The sequence below is a fragment of the Falco punctatus genome, assembly GCF_963210335.1.
Source record: "Falco punctatus genome assembly, chromosome: 3".
NCBI classification, from domain to species: domain Eukaryota; kingdom Metazoa; phylum Chordata; class Aves; order Falconiformes; family Falconidae; genus Falco; species Falco punctatus.
Window position 1 is genome coordinate 17,947,822 of NC_137582.1, and position 18,670 is coordinate 17,966,491.

Below are 18,670 nucleotides of genomic sequence, written 5' to 3' on the forward strand. Positions count from 1 at the left end.
TAGTTATTGTTTTACTTCTGGTTTCATTTGATCTGGAGTATCAAAAGCAGAATGCTCAAATTAAGTATTCATTATAGAATGCCCCAACTAAATACTCATTATTGTGTTTTGTTTTTCTTGCAGGGAAGTTATCCAGTGTGGGAAGATTTTATAAATAAAGCTGGAAAATTGCAGTCTCAGCTTCGGTAAGTTTCTGTTACACAGTCAGGACCCCCTTAAAATTCCTTGTATGTACAAACGTTAAGATTAAATGCAGCTTCTGCCAGGATAACTTGCTAAGATGTCCTAGTAAAATTGGACATATTTCATAGTCAACACTCATGCATGTAAGTTTTCACATGATACTACTGCTGGTTTAGTGTATTTAGGAAAATAAGTAATATACCATCAGTTGTACATAATAAACATGAGATAGAGTTCATATCTTCTGGTGGAAAACTGGAGAGATATTTTATAACACACAACTGGAGTTAGCCCAAGTTGTCCTTTTTATTAGAGTAGAATACAGCAGGTTTATATTAGAAGATGGCTCAAAATTAATATTAGAGTCCTTGATAATCCTAACAGCACTTTCTTTTGCCTTTAAAAATGAGGGGCATTTCTGTGCTGATCATTTCTTGGTGATTATTAAAACTTACGTTATTGAGGTATACTTTGCAAGTGGCATTCTGGATTACTTAATAAGTGCCATAAGTGTCACACTCAGGCCAATTCTGCTATCTCCAGAATGCATTCACTTGTAAAACTTGTTTCTGCTAATGTGAATCCAAACTCCACTTCTTCACAACTCTCTCCAAACCACAATCTCTGCTGCGCTCTCCAGAGCTTTGGTGTTTTTTTCACAGCAGTGGCATTGGTAACAGGTATGGCTATTGGCAGTCTATTTTGAAGTTCTGCATTGTGTTGTGAACCATTCCTGAAGAAGCTGGGGTTTACGCTCATTTACCCTAAACAGCTGGCATGTGCTGTTCTGCTGCGCTGTGCTTAAAATACCACACTTGCATGTGGTTTTTCCTTTTCCAGCAATCATGTCACATTGAGTGAGTGTGGAAGAAGCACAGGAAATAGAGAAAGAAGAGAAATGGAGAACTTTCCTAGCCCTTTGTACTCTTTAAACACAGGCCTTCTGGGAAGGCATGAGGGATAGTTTTGTTTGTTTCCCAGTCCTGTGGTATTGCATTCAATCAATGTAGTGCTTTTCTAGCTACAGGAGCGTGCAGGCAGGCAGCTTGAAAGGCTGTGTTCGAGGATTTGCAGTTCATTTCTAGCAAATGTGAGCCTTTTGCCTCTGGTTCATTTCTGTGTGCTCTATGATAAAGGAGAGCAGATGTCATCTGAGCTGGAGCCAGGTCCTCCTGGATCTTGTTACCGGAGAACTGGAACTTTGTTATTAGCAATTTAATTAATAATTAACAAGTTGGTACACGAATAACAGCATAACCCACAAGTTTGGAAGATGAAGAACACAAACACAGTGAAGGAAAATACCTAAAAAGGTTAACTTGTTCCAGGGTGCAATATTGCTAGCTAGCTGTGAGGGTTTGAGTTTTTTTGGTTTGGTTTTGGTTTTGGTTTTTTTTTCTCCCCTTAATCTCTGGGGCATGTGGAGAGTCCTTTTGCATTTGGTCAGTCCTCTCAAGCCTGTTTTGTTGTGTTCAAATCTCTTGTGTTGTCAGTAGTCCATTTACTATGCTGCCAGTTATGTCCTCTATATCTTGAGCATATTTGGAGTGAGACTTGCATAAAATCTGACCTAATTAAGCAGTTTTGTCATCTTTCTGGCCGAGGATCAGCTTTCCTGCAGGTCTCCTGGATTTTTGTGAGGGTAGCAAGGAGCTCTTGAAACAAAGTGAAGTTGATGGTCTTCCATCGGGATTTTGCTTAGGGAGATTGACTTCCCATCAGGAGAGGGAACCAGAGTTACTGTTGCAAAAGATGTGCAGAAACAGGTAACTGTGGGGAGGTCACAGTTGCAGTTTACCTGTAGAGCCCTGGCCTACTTTCACTTAAATTGGGTCAGCCAGACCATAAACCATCAGAAATCTGGTACCGACCTGAGGTGTTTAGGGCTCTAGGGCCTGCTTATATAGAACAGACGTGTTCAGAAAATTGTAACTCACGTTTGCTGCCCACTGGAACAGCTGTGTGGCCTGTATGTGCTTTCCAAACATGGAGGGAGATGGGACTAATGGGGTTGACACTGGATTGTGGAATCTCTGAAATTGCTGGTGTATCTCTTGGGAAGAGGCCTGCTTGGAGGACCAGTGAATCAGAAAGGGGTTTTGTTCGTTTTGGGGGCTTGGGATTTTTGTGTGTGTTTGGTGTTTCCACACCTCCACACCCCACACACCACCCCCACCACCCCCCCCCCCGAAAGCTGAGATTTTTTTTCTTCTTTTCCATTTGCCCAAGAACTCCAAACCAGTCTGATGTCCAAGAAGTGGCTATTTTCTGTTTCAAGGGATGCTCATGCTCCTCAGATAAGAAATTCAGGAAGTGTTTGGTCAGGTTCCTAGATAAAAGTCCTGCATCCTTATTCTTAAAATATACATGCTCCATGGCAATAGCAGTGTCTGTAATTTATACACTAATGGGTGCAGTATAATGTGTTAGATTTGTTTTTCATGTTTGACTGCTTAATATTAGTTCATCAGGGGAAATCAGCTAGAAGGGGGATGGCTGTGCTCTTTTGAAATAGCACCTGTCCTGTGCAATTCGCAGTATGGAATTAGCGTGGCTGCCTCCAAGTCCATAGTGCTAACACAAAGCAAGGAAGGGATTAAGAAATGAAGGAGGGAAAAGGCTAAATTCAGATATAAAAGAGGATATTTTTTTGTGGCCTCTGCAAGTTCACAGTGGTATTCTTTATAAGCTTAAATGTTTTTGGCAATAATTAAATAGGCAGCAATGAGACACTGCTAATGTTTTGTTATCTGTATGCGTTTCAGGACTACAGTAGTAGCAGCTGCTGCCTTTTTGGATGCCTTTCAGAAAGTGGCTGACATGGCTACTAATACACGTGGTAAGCAGATGTGTCAATGTTGAGTTCTGTTAGAATGCTATGTGGTTTATACCATTTGTTGTAATAATAAAAAAATCTAACTTGTTACATTGACGAGCAGATCTGTGAGACATCTGTTAGATGGACGTGCACTTTGAAAAAGCGGCACGTGAAAAACGAAGTCGTCTTTTCTTTACTGAAAAAAAATGCTGGAAACCTGTAATTTAAATGTGTCATCAATCATGTGAACACTTCTTAATTACCATTTGAATTATATGTTGATGAATAATATTTTAGAAAGCAAGATTTACTGAAATCTGTATTCACTGATGCTTCTGTACCTTACGTAAATGTAAAAGGGTTGATATTCAGCTGGTTTAAATAAGTGTAGGGTTGCTGAAGATAGAGCGATACCAGCTGATGCTATGACCTTTGAGATCTGTGGATAATGATGATAGTAGCCTGTACTTAATGTTTGAGGAAAGTCTTTGCCTTGTCCTTCCTCTTTAATTCCGACGTTACTGGTCAAAATTAATTTTCCGGGGCTGTGGGCTTCTCTGAGCAACAGTCTAAGCTTGTTGGTGAGTATTGAGGCCGTAATAGTACAACTGGCAATCTTTTCTGGCCGCTGAGTAGGAAGGACAGAAAAGGCTGCTTCTCTCTGATGTTGGATGCCAGTGACGAAGGCATTGCATGCAGATGTCCCTGCAGCAGTAGGGCATTCCCCATGGTCACTGTGTCCCTGGGCTCTGTTGCTGAGAAGTAAATCCAAAGTGCATATATCACTGCTGAGTGAGTGGCTTTTGGTTACCTCTAATCTTAGAGGTTTTGTAACGTTTTTTTGAAAGTCCTAATGTGTCCTTGGCATTTGACGTGGAAAGTAAGAAAGTAATATTGCTAATGTGAAGAGTGCATATTTCCATTAGCAGTGTGCAAGCTCAGCCAGACTTCTGTTTCCCTCCATTTCTGGCTAAGAGGAGTAATAGCAGCTGCTGGAGCAAGTATCAAGCCATAGAATGACAAAAAGGAGCAATATTTTTTCCTTTTTTAAAGCTAATATTTACGTTCTGATAAGTTCCTCATTACAAGGACAAGGGGGAATGGCTTTAAGCTGAAAGAGGGTAGATTTAGATGGGATATTAGGAAGAAATTCTTTACTGTGAGGGTGGTGAGGTGCTGGCACAGGTTACCTGGAGAAGTTGTGGATGCCCCGTCCCTGGCAGTGTTCAAGGCCAGGCTGGATGGGGCTCTCAGCAACCTGGTCTAGTGGAAGGTGTCCCTGCCCATGGCAGGGGGGTTGGAATGAGATGATCTTTAAGGTCCCTTCCAACCTAAACCGTTCTATGATTGTATAAAATCATGGGTAATCTACTCACGCAAAATAATAAATGCTCCAGAAAGTAGAATAAATTAAGGGTAAGACCCAAGGCAGACCTTACCTTGGATTTCTGATGTGTCTTTCCTTTGAGCATGCTCTCTTCTTCCCTACCAAAATCCTTGGGACTTGTCTTCTGGCTGTGCTGGCAGGCTTATAGAACTTGCATTTAGATACCAGAACAAATGAAACTCTCCTACTCTGAAACAAAAATGGCTTGTGTGGGTTTTGAAGGGTATTTGCACTTTCTGCTGTGTTATTTGGATCATGTCCAACAAGCGTCGAGTCTTGTCTCTTATCTCTTCGAACACATCCTTTACAAAAGGAGCTCTGTAAATCCAGGCCTGCCAAATTTGTATAGCTCCTCTGTTCTGTCTTTCTGTCTTCCCTGATTGAAAGGATAGAAGGGAATTTTGTTTTTATTTTTAGAAAGTGATGTTCTGGGCAAAGAATCAAAATTCCAAGCTAGTTGGTGGTTCTGATCTGCCTCCCAACCCAACTTCTACTCATGCCCATTCGAGTATTTACATTTAGGTAGTCTATTGCCTTGAAGCATCTCTGAGGTTGCACATTGGTCCTATGACAAATACAAATCCTTTTAGATTGCTGTGGACAGGGATAAAAGCCTGACTTCACTGAAGTTGATGGCAAACCTCCCTATGACTTACTAGGGCATAACTTCATAAAATGTATTTTGCTGTTAGTATAAACAACTATATTCAGAAAACAAAACCAGACATTGTTTTTCTTCTCTGATGTGGGGTTTTTAATGGGCTCCCAGTTTTCCCTTTGAGGAGTCATCTAACTTGGAACAATTCTTTGTTAAATTTTGCCTGTTACTTATCCAGCTTATAAAATCATATATTTGATAGTCTAATCAAACACCTGGCTGTGCTTCACATTCTTTAGAAGGTTCTCAGTTAATCTAACTGGAGTCAGCAGAGGTCATGTTCAACTTCTGGGTATATGCGAGACTTGTGTAGCACTTTCCATGATAAAAGGCAGGGAGGGTTGGTATATTTTAAATCGTAAGACTGGTTTATCATTGCACGAGCCAAATGCTTCTTCTGGGAACTATGTGGAAATGCTGATGCAGATGCCTGTTCTGGAGGGACAATATTAGTTCCTTGTAGGATGACTGAAGTGTTGTGTAGCTGGGTGCTGCATTTTGTTTGTAATTGCTTACAGTTTTAGAGAAAGTGGCCTTTTATTTTAAGACCCTCTGGTCTAGCTGATGAAAGCATTTTGGCAGTCAGCGGAAGAGCTCTCTGGCTACTCTTTAATCTGTTTGCATCAGCATTAGCTTTGAAAGAAGAAAAAGAGTTTTCATGGATGTACATGTCCACACACACGCGAGGAGCTAATTATCTTTGCAGACACCAAGTGCTCAAATATGAGAGCTTATTTCCATGAACTCCAGTCATTATTCCAGCTGATATCTCTCTCTACTTTGTGTGCCATTACTGCTGTTCCCAAACATTGGCTTTTTCCCTTCTGATGCGTCTGTCTTTCTATGTCATTTACTTGCTTCCGATTCTGTGACGGTAATGATGTTTATCTTCACATTACTACTCGGAGCTCAGATAGAGGGAGCTCTGCCTGAGGTAAAACCTATGATGGTTGGATGAGTCGGAAAACCTGTACTTTGTATTTTCTTCAATTTGTAGCTTCTGAAGTAGGAAAAAACCCTGAATGTGAAGTACCTGGTGTTTTGTGGTGATTCAGTAGACAAATTAATTTCCCAGCCAGCTCATTTCAGCTTTTGCTTCTCATCTTTGCTCCCTCTCCATTTACATATGTATCAACCCAAAGTTTAGTGTCTCTTTTTTCCCCCAGTTCAGTTCAGTTTCCTCAGTTCAATGCTTTTTGATTGCAGCCTGACAAGGAAGAAGATGGGGAAAGTAGTTCTGATGCATCTGTCACCAAAGATTTTATTGGTTTTATTTCCGTGGCTCTGATAATCTGAAAAACATCATTTGGATGGGAGACTGTCAAGTTGTATTTCTAATTCTCTAATAATGCTAGGTATATAGCAGTATGTGCTGGTTTTTGCTGGTACCAGAGATTTTTAAAAACCAAAATTCCTTCAGATGTTTTGACTGTTGAGCTCTGACAAGATACAAACTGCTAGATAGATGTGTATATTATTCAAGCTACATCTGTTCAGCATACAGCTTGGCAGAACTTGATAGTCTGCAGTGGAATCTGGTGGTATTTCTCACTATGATTGTTAAACAGAATGCTCAAAAAATATTAAATAGGTACTTCAGGATAACTTCACTGGGATTTAAAGGTTCTTTTGGGGAGGGTGTGCTTGTGACTTTTAGTTTGAATTTTTCTCATATGGCTTAAGTCTTTCAATATCTGAAATTTTGAATGTCTTTATCTGCATTAGTTCTTAACTGAAGCCTGAAAGATATTTAAGCCTGATTTCCTTGAACAGCTGTTTACCTGATTTTGTGCATTAAAAAAATATTCTCTTACGAAAGCAAGAACTGTGCATCCCACATATAACATATATAACATATAAACATATTGTATGTTGGGTTTGAACAATATTTAAAAGGTTGTTTATAAATTGCTTTTTCTCTTTGTATGCTAGTATTCATCTGTCTCTTTTGCATTTGAATGTCTTTTGTAGATAAGTGCTAGAATTCAGGAACTTGAAAAAAGTAGGTGAGAAGAGTAACTATCCTTGTGTTATGAGGGAGATTAATGTGAAGAGATGCATACTTCTTCTGTATCTACTAATGCACCATCAGCAGCTTCGGTAGAAAAAAAAATCTCTGCCCCAATCTTACCTACCTGCATCTTCACAGATATAAATTACAATTTATGGAAAGATGATCTAAAAGCTTTGATTCACCCTGAAGCTTAAAATTGATTTTCAAAGTGAGATTGTTTAATGAGGCAGCTGATATTCAGTCTGTGGTTTTTTTGGTTTTATTCATATTGAAGGTTTTACATATACATAGTTGTGTTTGATATTAGCAAATTACTTACACCGAAACGTATCTTGAAGTGATTTATCACATGGCTTTCTCTGGCCAGTTGGATTCCATGGATTGTTATGCTCTTTGAAGCTGCCTCATTTCAACTTGGCAAGTGCTATTAAAGGTATGTTTTCCCTGAGTTTGGCAATTTTGACTTTTGTCATGCTGGTTGGTGCTATTTACTTTTTCCATCTCTTTCATTTTACAGATGTCTGAGAGGACTTTAAGGCAATGCAGAGCTACTGATAAGAGTTGCAGGCAATACTGGTTGAGGGTGCCTGTTGGGCAGAGAGGATCTGAGGTCGGGGAGGGAAGAGCTGTGGATGGTCAGCCAGCTACAAGGGAACACTAATCACACCTGGAAGCAAAACTCAGCCTGAGCCTGTATGGCATGCAGCAGTGACAGGGTACCAAAACCAGCATAGCTGTCCTAATGTTAGCCTTTTGAGGGGCAGAGCAGGGTGTATCAGCCTGGAACAGGTGCTGCATTAAGGTATCTTACTTTTTTCAGGCCCCATTAAACTTATCAACATGCAGAAATGTAAATATAGTTTAATGCTTCTAGTTACAAAATTAAATCTGATTGATATTTGTGAGTGTCTGCCTCTGGTAGCTCTTGTACTGCAGTATTCAGTGACTGCTCTTACACTTAATAAAACTGCTTAAAAATAGTACCTTTGCTGCATATTTGTGTTCCTGGGCAGACTCTGCATCCGTGTTGCTCCAGATATTGTGTAGTGTATACCTTCATGTAGTCGTTACTCTGGGTGTTTCATTGTCATCTTAGCCAGGATATAAATGGTATGTATTGAAGTGTTTTTTCCAAGGTGACAAGCTGCATGAAGTGTTGCAGTGCTGGAATTAGCATCAGTTATCTCCCAAGTAAGTGTGCTTAGGCGTTCTGAACCAGTGTCTTGCTCACCGCAAATAAGGTACAGTGTGACCCCAGGGATAAATCCTTGGTGCCACAGGAAAATGCTGTGGAGAGCACTGAAAGGTGTTTTTTTATTTATTTATTGTCATGGGCTGGGGGAAGGGGAGCCTGAGGTAGGGAAGGACACCACAGTCTATAGCAGTAGACCTAAACTCTGTGTAATGTTTTGGAAATAAATTCCTATGCTCCTGGCTGTGGACTGGGGAGCTGTAGTGATGATCTATGCATAATTTCAGAGTGAAAACAAAGCAGGGCACAAGAGGAAAGGAGTTCTCATTGTCCAATTCTTTTGTCTTTCTGACTCCTCTTTAACTTCAGATGCTCTACTCAAATAACAAAACCTTTGTTTGAGCTTCCTGTCAGTTAAGATAAGACTTTGTAATAAACACTTATTCCTCCCATGGAGTCTTTGAAGTAAAATAATACAGTCCAGGCTTTTTCTTTGTGGATTTTCAAATATAAAATAATCAGGAAGAAAATTATTTAAATGAGCCATTCAGTCTTCCATTATACTTGCATGAAGATGATGCAAAACACAGGACCAATTCAGAATCATTGGCACATAATTTTGAAGCTGGATGCATATTACACATCTGTTGCATTTTGAGAAGTGAGACTTGGAAATGCTGCTTACAAGTGCTAAAACTACAAAACACATATATAATGGGCAGCACTATGTTATTCTCTGTTTTCGTGTTCCCCTCTTTCTCTAGACAAGTAGCAAATGTCAGTCCATGCCTTTCAAAAGGTGTGGCACACTGAGAACTGCTGCTGATTGTCAGCCCGTTTGGCTGGAGAGTCAGAATAGGACGAACATCTTATATGCCCTAACACAGGGAAAGTGGTTTGGTTATTAATGGCTAGATTTTATATTTAGGGGATTAAAAGGGCTGCTCTGCAGGTAAAACATTCCATTGCCTTTTCTTTGGGTGAGAGCGTTCATTGCAGCATAAAGAAATTTTATTTGTTTTGGGCTTTTTGTTCCTTGTGGTCAAGACGAAATTCAGCTCAGGGTCGTTGGCAACATTTGTGCTCCTTTGATTTTTCTACCTAAGGAGAAATTTTCAGGGCAGTAGATAAAAATAATTGCTATAATAACTTATGTAGTCAGCTACCGCTTGATACAGTGCACAGTGTGATGCATAAGCAGAGTTTGTAATTTGCCCTACAACCTAGTATTTTTTTTGAGCTTGAGGTGTTTTGCTAAGGGACTGAAGTGTGGTTAGAAAAGGGGTAGAACTGCCAGGTGATTGTGTATGCTAACAAAGAGAAAATTTGAATGCAATGCTAAAGTCTGTGAAGGAGAAAAATAAAAGGATGAGGGGGGAGGAAACAAATAAGCTGCTTTAATACTTCATCCAAGGAGTGGGCAGGCTGCTTTTTATTTTTTTTGGTTTTGTTTTCCCCTCCATGACTGAATGTAAATCCACTCAGTATCATCTGAATCAGAAGTCTTTGGGAGTGTGGGGAGGGGGAAGAGCACAGGGTTAACTTTTCGTATACTCGGTCTTAGTTGAAGTTCTTCCTCTCCCCTTCCTTACACAGCTGTGTTGCTTTCAGTAGGGTAGAATATCAAGGCCTCATTTTTTCTGCAGGCTTGGGATGGATGGATTGATGGTTGTTCCTGACTGCCTGATGACTTTATCTCTGTGGGCATCTTCATGCAGAGCACCTACACTTCTATGACTAGATACTGGTTTTGTAGCTCCAAAGAGTTTTCTCAGCCTTAGCTATGGAACCAAACTTGCGATGTCTTAAATGTCCAGTTGGGGAAATAGAGGATAAACCATAAATAGCTCTGAGAATTTCCTTCAGATAATTTATTAGGTTAGAAGCAAAGATGCAAAAGTATCCTTTGGATAATGGGATGTGGATTTGAAAATGGAGGCTGAGGTTTTGGCTGGCGGTTGGTTTTCCCAGTGTAGCACATGTTCCTGTGGTGGGAGATCCCCTTTCAGGCTAATTCAGTCAGCCTTTTGATGTGATAAATTGCTAGTTGGCACATAGCAACAATTCTATAGTAACCACAACAAGAGAGCTGTTGCAGCTTTTATTTTATTTTTTTTTTAATGTCGTCAGTCGGATAGTAAAGGTAGCAGAAGATCTGTTTCCATTGCGCTTTATTTAGTATGTTTGCCATGTAAACCAAAAGGGAGCTAGTGTGTTTTGTGGGAGGAGAATTAAAAAAGGAGTTCAGACTAAGCTAGGTTTCTGTAAAGTAGGGTAATGCTTCTTGCCTTGTGGACCTTGCCGTAACATACTGTGGAAGCAGCAGAGCACTTGCTTTGCTTCTGCCGCCTCATTCCTTGTGCCTTAGAGCTGTCTGGAAGTGCAGGTTCGGCGGTTGTCCTCTTGTTGGTCACCTCAGAGGAAGCTTCCAAGAAGAGATAATGTGTTGGTGAAGGATCAGGTTGGTGATGTCCGCTGGCTTCATGCAAACTCACCAGACCTCTAGGGAGACAAGCATGGACCTCGCCAGAGTCAAGGCAGTTACCTCAGCCTCACTGCACCCTAGATCCCATGAGCCGCTTGTGGCATTTCTTTATATCAGCAAGGCAATTTGTGTGAAGTCTGTGGTATAAAAAAAATGTACTTTGACTTGGGATGTCTTCTCCAACTCCCTGAGTCTATTCCAGCCCTGGCTGGACAGAAATTATTTTTGTTTCTAATTATGTAAGAGGTATACAAAAAGTGAAATAACAAGCTCCAGTAGACTTAATATTGAGTGGAGCGTCCAGAACAATGGAGCTCTGTCTAATCATTAACAAAAGCATTAACAAAAGTCATTAACAGAAGCATCAGTGGCATTTGCATTGACTAACAGGGGGGTTTTTTTGCTTTCCATAATGCAGTCTGCCTCCCAGAAGGATGCTCCTCCATGTGCTTTTGGAGGTGTCAGGACAGTAGATTGTATATGTTTGTTCTGCGTGTGTCCATGCAAACTAGCGTTCCCACTGCCAGGTGATTTATTTGGTGATACGATTCATCTGATGTTTGCATACTTGCTGCTTCCAGGGAAGCAGTGCATGGTCATGGTAATAATGAGGTCTTGCTTATAAATAGACCGGCTTCCTTCATTTTCTTGTCCTTCTGTTTGCTCGATGATTTGTCAGGTGTTGCCAGCACAAATGTTTGTCCCTGTTGCTGTGCAAGCTGTTCACCCCTTCCCTCCTCCCCTACGTGTTACTTTTCGTTGGTGTAGCAGTTCCCTGATCTTCCCTGGTTGAGGTAGCAAAACTTACACTGTTTGGACACTACGGGCTCATTTAGAGAGGTGGGGAAGAGTCCCTGCCGGTTCTTGCATTTCGCTGGAAAATTAGCATCTGTCTAGGACAAGAAGTTCATTGTGCTGCATGTCTTCCTCTTCCGCTCCCACACCTGATGAAGTCCAACCTGTAGAACTACTTCTGAAAAGTTAAAATAATATAATTACGACACTGTTTCACTTCAGGGCTCAGAGCCCTCCTCTTGGCTTTGTGCTTTCTACAGCGGTTTTTCCTACAAACTAATCCGTGACCTGCCCTCCATTTGTGTTGCTTTTTTGGACAGGGTGGAGAAGGAAAGGAAGATGGGCTGTTTCCAAAGGAGCTCTGGGTTGTGACCTGACAGTACTTCCTTTAAAATGTTGGGACGTGGTGTACTTAAATTTATATATGCTTAGATCTTTCTACTGCTTTGCAATTTTTGCTTTTGTTATTGTTTTCACCTGGGTTTTCTTGCATGTAAAAATGTGTATGTTTTCTAATCTAATGAAGGCATTGAAAAGTGCTGCAACCTTTGCAGCAGCTATCCCAACACAGGCTGTGTGGAAACCACTTCAGGATTAATAGCAATGGCAATTGTGTGTGTGGGAGGGGAGGAGCGCACGTTCATCTGCAGCGTGCGTGGTGGTGTCATGGGGTAGAGAGGTCTGGGTTTGTACAATCAACCCCTGCAATTGTTGTGAGATTCTCCTCTCCTGCAGCACTTATTACTATGTAAAATTGAAATCTGCATGATTTCCTGCTGTGAGCGCCTGTGCCAAGGGACTGGTTTCTATAGTAACTAATATCAAGGAGCTGGCTGGGACTTCACTTCGGAGCTGTATTTCGCAGTTCGATGCAATCCTGTATGAGTATTTGATTGATGACAAACAAGAAGTTGGAGGTTGTGGCTGCCACTGCTACAGTAGTAGTGCTGTGCACCTCTGCATGTACACTGAGGTCTAAAAATAGGTATTTTGCAAAATGGAATTGGAGGTGAGGTGTGGTGGCTGTCTTTTTTTCTCTCTCTTTCCACGCCCCCCTAAGGGAGAGCTGCTGAATTGAAGTAGTGAAGAATATGCCACAGACCATTTGTTCTGGAGTCACTTCAGGCTACCCCAGAGTGAAACATAAACCTAGGAACTGGGTCCATTTTCTCCCCAGAGTAACAGGCATTGCTGTCGCCACTATTCTGTTTTGAAGCAGAGCTGGTGTTCGTTCTGCAGAGCATAATAAATAGCACTGTTAATGCAGTTTCATCTGCAGGACCAGCTTTTACCCTTACTTAGGCCCAGGTACACCTACTAAATGTATTTATTTTGTGGGGTTGAACAGGGAAGGGGATGGAGAGAGTTGAAGCTTGGCTTGTAGATTTTGGGCTTTCAGGGTGCCAGGCAATATGGAAAGCCTGGTTTGCAGGTAGTCTAGAAAGGCATAGTGGGGTCAGGTGCATGAAAATGAGACTTAAATCTTCATTTAGGATCACTTTCAGACTAAAACTTGCATTGAGTGATGGAGATGGGGAAGGAATGCAGAACCAGAGTCCAGAGACCTCTTCTAAGTACAGAAATTGGACCTAGTCAGGCAGCAATAGTTGCGGTCTCCCCACCTGCCCTGAGTAGTTCCCCAGACCAGTATTGAAGCCAAGCTTAAACTGTAAAGTAAGCTTATAGCGTTGATGAAACAGTCTGAAGTGTGAAGATGTCTTTGTGTATGATTGAAGGTCAGTTTTTGTGGCTGTGCTAGAAATGGAGGTGTGTATGAGCATGTGTTCTCTGCACTCCTCTCCCCCAAAAAGTGAAGCATCTTCGAGGAGAGGGGGTTGTTGTATGTCTTCTGCATCTATAGACACGCACACATGTGTGCATGCACATGCCTGGTTAAGTGAGAAGTGCTGTTGGCTCAGCCAGCTCAAGGGGAGCCTTGACGTGGCCACCCCAAGAGCAGCCTCGTATTCGTTTGGTATTTGGGGATGCTGGAGGGGGCTGAGGAAGAAGTGGATGGAGGATGAAGAGGAGCTGCATGTGTTGTGCTGAGGATAGTTGGGCGACATCAGGTACATGTTCATAAAGAAACGAGGCTTTATTTAAAAAAAATACATTGTTCAGGCAGGTAATCTTTTATATTCACTGTTTACATACGCAAGTCCATAGTAAAAAGTATTGCAGTGATGAAAAACAATGTTTTTCATTATCAAGCCAGTTGCATCAAGACAGTAATGATGCATTTGAATAATCTTAAAATAATTTGATACTGAGATGACCAGATTAACAGTTTGAGATGCAGGATTGGAAACTACCATTCAAGAATATAATTATTGATATTGTGGAGAAAACATCTTCACCTGCATACTTGTGTAGAAGTAAAAAATCTCCCTTTCTTGCAGGCAGGTACTGTGTGAATGCTGAAATAACGTCTTAGAATAAGAATTTTTTATATTTACACAATATAGCAATGCAGGTCTGGAACACTGAGTTGTTACAAATAAATGAAATCCAGAGTACATTTAGTAAATACATAAATGCATATTGTGATGGATTATCCCTGGTTTTAATGCTTGTTCATTTTCTGCTAGTTTGCAAAATCACGGAGTCCAGTAGAGCACATTTCCTTTTGATGCTGTTGTGAATGTGTATTCATTTTAAATCTAGGTTATCTTGCGTGGAGAATAGCAGCTCAGTGTGAGCGTTAGTCACTTTGGCTCAAAGGTAAAGAGTTCACGTGTAGCAACTGTAGAGGCAGGAGCCTTGGTTATGAATATAGTCAAGGGAATGAGCTATTAAGCTGAAATTTAGCTCGCTGCTGGGGAAATGAGTGCTGTCACTGGGTATGTACTGTGGATGCAAAGCCCTCTCCAGACTGCACACTTCAAATGCACCATGTGCATTCAGGGTGGATAATTGATTTAGACTAACGGATTTTAATCTTTCATCGTAAACTTGAGGCTGACCTTAGTAGGAGTTATAAACTCCATGTTTCTCAGCTGCATTTTAACAAGGGGTTTTTAGCTAGTCTCTCTGAAGCCGCTGTTTTCAGAGACTGTTCTTCACAATGTATTTTATTTGTTTAATTTAACATAGCTTCCAAAATAGAGTGGGAGAAAAAGCCTGGTGCATGCTCCCAACTAGGGTGGAAGTGCTGATGTTATTGTAGGGTGATTTTATGCACTGCACAACTGAGCTTAATGTTCAGAGTATTCTAAAATAAAATATTTTAAAACAAATGTACATGACAAATAAAGCTTTCTTGTGAAGGCTTTGTGTTAGTTAATGGGTTCTCTCACAGGAAAAAAGCTGATGCCTTCAAAAGTGTGTGCATCTGCCCATCATGAATATTGCCAAGGGATTTTTGAACCGGAGTGGCAAGAAGTTTGTCCTGTGGTTTGTGAAGAGGTTGGTTAATGAAGGCTAAAGTGTGGTCAGGTTAAAAAGTACAACTATTCAGTGTCCTTTCCAAAGCTCCCTATATCTAATGTACTATTTTTACTTTTGCCTATTCAGTTGAAAATGATCAGAATTTCCACCTCTCTAGATTTTGGGTTTTGAGGTCATGATCGTCATGGATAAAGCAACGTATGTTTTCGCATTAATGCTTAACTTTTGTTTCCTTCAAGTTAGTTCCAGTTTGGCTTGAAGTTATTTTCATGTGTGATTTTTTTTTTTTTTTTTTTTAATTTGTCAAAAGAAAGAAGTTGGACTCAAAATCTGTGCCCTTTAAATCTCCCCAGAAGCTGAAGGATGCATGAATAGCTTTCTTCTCTTTTTTTCTTTAAAAGAAAAGTTCTGTTAGGTGAAACACATTCAGCATGTAAAAAGCTTGTCATGAGCAATGGGAGTAAACATTAAACATTAATGATGCAGCTTTAAGTTGCATGGAAACAAACTGGGGCAAGTCAGTTCATTTTACCTTTGATTCACTGCTTCCAACAGTTATAAAGAGGAAAGGTTGAAAGGACACAAGGCAAAGATGTGTCTTTTCCTTTAGCTCCTTCTTGTAATGACATATTTTATCCCAAACAATAGGTTCAGTATGTAGATGCACAGAATTTATAATTTCCAAGTATAACTTGAATTTTTGATGTGTTGCTTTTTTTTTAAAGCAAGCAATGCAATAACAGCAATTTACATAATTCCAATGATTTCTTGTTGAAGGGAGATTTAGTTGTAGTTAAAGAGAGAATAAAATAAAGACTTCCAAGAATAGTCCCAGATTGTAGAGATTTGAATGTCCCCTGGGATGGAGGTGTGAAGTGGTAGTTTAACCACAGGACTTGAATGTCAAACATTGCCAGGCGCATCTGGTTTTTATGACCTATTTATAGCAATGAGAATTTCTTCTGGTCTTAATAGCAACAAAGTTTGTGCAAGTTATTGATTTACATGGCATCTCACACTAGATCTCCAAAACAAGTAACTCGTGCAAAGTGGCTACATTAGAAATGTAAAGTTTGGAATTCCTACAGTCTAATTTCCTCAGTAATGTTTAGGATCCTAGATATGCTGCTTTGTGTGCCTGGAACTACCCCAAAGTGTTACTGAGGCTGAACAGGTGGATACCTCTTCACAGAATCTTGGGGGGCAACAACTAGTTTTTTACACACACACACTTTTTTTAAAATTTTTATTTTTTTGTCTGCAAGAAGTCTGAGGTAACATTTTCCAGTGATTTGTGGGTCTGTCTAGATTTCTCTGTCTGGTTAAGTTAGTTCTGCCTTGCAGACGGAAGTGCTTGTTTTTACTGGAAAGAGACTTACCTGTGGTTTTTTGTTTTCGACTTCTGTGGGTTTCCATGCTTTTCCCTTTCTTTCTGTGGCACTAAATGTTGCCTGCAGCATTTTCAGCATATTTGCATTAAGTTGGATGACACAGAATTATGTAACTTGAAGAACAGCTTGGTTTTGCAAGAGGACTGGTAGACATGAACAAGATGCAGTATTTTTGATTATTTTTTTAATGGAGTTAGGCATAGCTGCAGTTTTGTTAATCTTTCTTGCTCCCTAAAAACCTCAAGTACTCTTCTTACAACACTTACAGACCTTTCTCAGTGGTTGTATAGGAAGGATTGAGGCAGACAAACTTGTTTCTGCCACGTAAAGCAGGTGTCAGACTAGACAATCCTGAAAGCCTTGTTTTGAAGGCTCCACTTCCCTGGCCGTATTCATTCAGGTTTTAATTACACTATATTAAAATTTCTTAAATGCAGTATATTTGGACAAAGACCTTTCCATGCAGCAATGAACACTTCACTTGTAGTAATTTACCTCCTCTTTTGTTTTCTGCTCATGTACTGTAGATTTCAATTCTGTAGGTAGAGCTGCAACTCTTTTCAGGATATTTAAAAAAGGTCTACAGGGAGTTTGCTTTGTGGGAGGAGTTGTCAAAGCCATCTCACTAGTTTAAGCTATGATGAAAACCATTTTAATATTTTTATAAGGCTATTTTTAGACTCAGTTATGCTGGAGGAAGAGTAGGAGTAGAGTTGCTTTGGCAGAAACGTGAGGAGCAGCATCCCTAGGTTGGATAGATATGTTCCTAATATAGCATCAGTTAATTAAATCTGTTTGGGGAGGTTTCTGTGGGAGCGCTAACCAGTGATGGCCTTGTAAGATTTAAATATCGTTGAGCCACCTCCGAATGGTCAACTGGACAGGTAGATCTTGGACAAAAAGTAGTTTCCAAGTTTAAAAAAAAAAGTGCCTCTTGGGTTATCCTTATTAATAGATATCTAGATTTATAACTGAGATATTTTTTTTTTAAGCATTAAGGGTGAAACATGATTAGAGGGTAAGTTATTCACTCCATTTATGGCAAGTTCTGGCCAGTTGATGAGCAAACTGTGCTTTGATAATTAGGGGTGAGTGAATGAATGGTGGCAGACCCATGACTGCCATTTTTGGGTTCACATATGGAAAGCATCAGGCCAGGAAGTCCCTCAGGCTCCTTGTCTCCCTACCTTTTTGTTTCTTAGCCAACTGAATGCCTCCCTGTCTGCAGACAAAGCAGCCAGTCTGGCTTCACCTCTTTTCCCTGGTCATCTGCTTCGCCTTGGTTTTGAAATATGTATGGCTGCAACAATGTGATGTTGACCACAAAAGTAAAACTCAGCTTTGATTTGAGATTCATCTTGCAGTGGCTGGTCTTAGTCTGCTGAAGAAACTACCAAATTTTCAAAGCACTGAAGTGATTCACAGCTCATTTTCTTTTTAGGGACCAGAAGGACCATTAGATCATCTAACCTGATTATCTCTGGAAGACTGGTCCAGGCTTAGTCTAGCACAGCTGGATGCAGCCATGGCTGCAGCCCTCCAGCAGAGAGAGGCGTGAGAATGAGCAGTTTCTTGGGACTTGCAGATGCCCTGGAAAATGCTCTGGCTGCATCTTTTCTGTATAAAAATACATGTAAAAAACTTTTAACTGAACTAGTACCTGCAAGAAGCCTTGCTTGGATTACCTTCCTTGACTTGAGTCCTGAAAGAAATAAAGACATTGGGTTTGGTGTTGTCTATCATCTGTGGATTTTGCATAAAATTTACAGATGGGAGAGATCTTGCTGCATCTCAGAGAGGGCAGGAAAACATACTGCCTTCTATAATATGTGAATCTCATGGTGTTCATGACAACAGCTGTGCCAAGCCATGGCCTGGAATGAAATGTCATGGCCAGGAATAAGTAACGTGTCATGGAGAGAGCTGGTAATTCCCATTTTGCTGTGGTTAGCTGCAAGAGTCTAAATAAAGCTGCAGTGAAGAGGTCTGCTTTTGTCCTTGTAGGGCTCGTGACACCCTGTTTAGCCCAGAGCTCCTGTGTTTGCGCTGGTGTAGGTGACCATCAGGTTCTTTTCAGAATTGTCAATTTTATATGCTTTCTTCCCCCCCCCCCCCCCCCCGTCGGACTGAGATTCAAAAATAACTCACCCCTTCCCACTCCTACAGCAAATGATCTTGACCGAACTGCCTGAAGATGACCTCTTTCTGTGGTAAAAGCAGGGCTACATGGGTGGGAGCAGAGCCAAGAGTGGAGACTTGCATCTTGATTTCCTATGGACTGACTTCCGTAATGAAATAGATGGTGGCAGCGGGTCACTTAACACTTGCGTATTTTGCAGCTTTTGTCTGTGCTGGGATGA

The 18,670-nt window shown here is 40.7% G+C and overlaps 1 protein-coding gene across 14 annotated transcripts in view; it reads left to right on the forward strand.

Moving 5' to 3' along the window:
- MTSS1 (MTSS I-BAR domain containing 1) overlaps positions 1-18,670 on the forward strand; it is a 127,025-nt gene that overhangs the window by 16,757 nt on the left and 91,598 nt on the right. For 8 of the 14 annotated variants that reach the window (XM_080378375.1, XM_080378378.1, XM_080378374.1 and 5 more), the window contains exons 2-3: positions 124-185; positions 2,949-3,022. In XM_080378375.1, the coding sequence (XP_080234501.1) occupies positions 124-185; positions 2,949-3,022 (136 nt within the window). Of the gene's footprint in view, positions 1-123; positions 186-2,948; positions 3,023-7,427; positions 7,494-18,670 lie in introns of all 14 variants that reach the window. The other 6 variants (XM_080378372.1, XM_080378373.1, XM_080378376.1 and 3 more) reach the window with 1 other exon arrangement.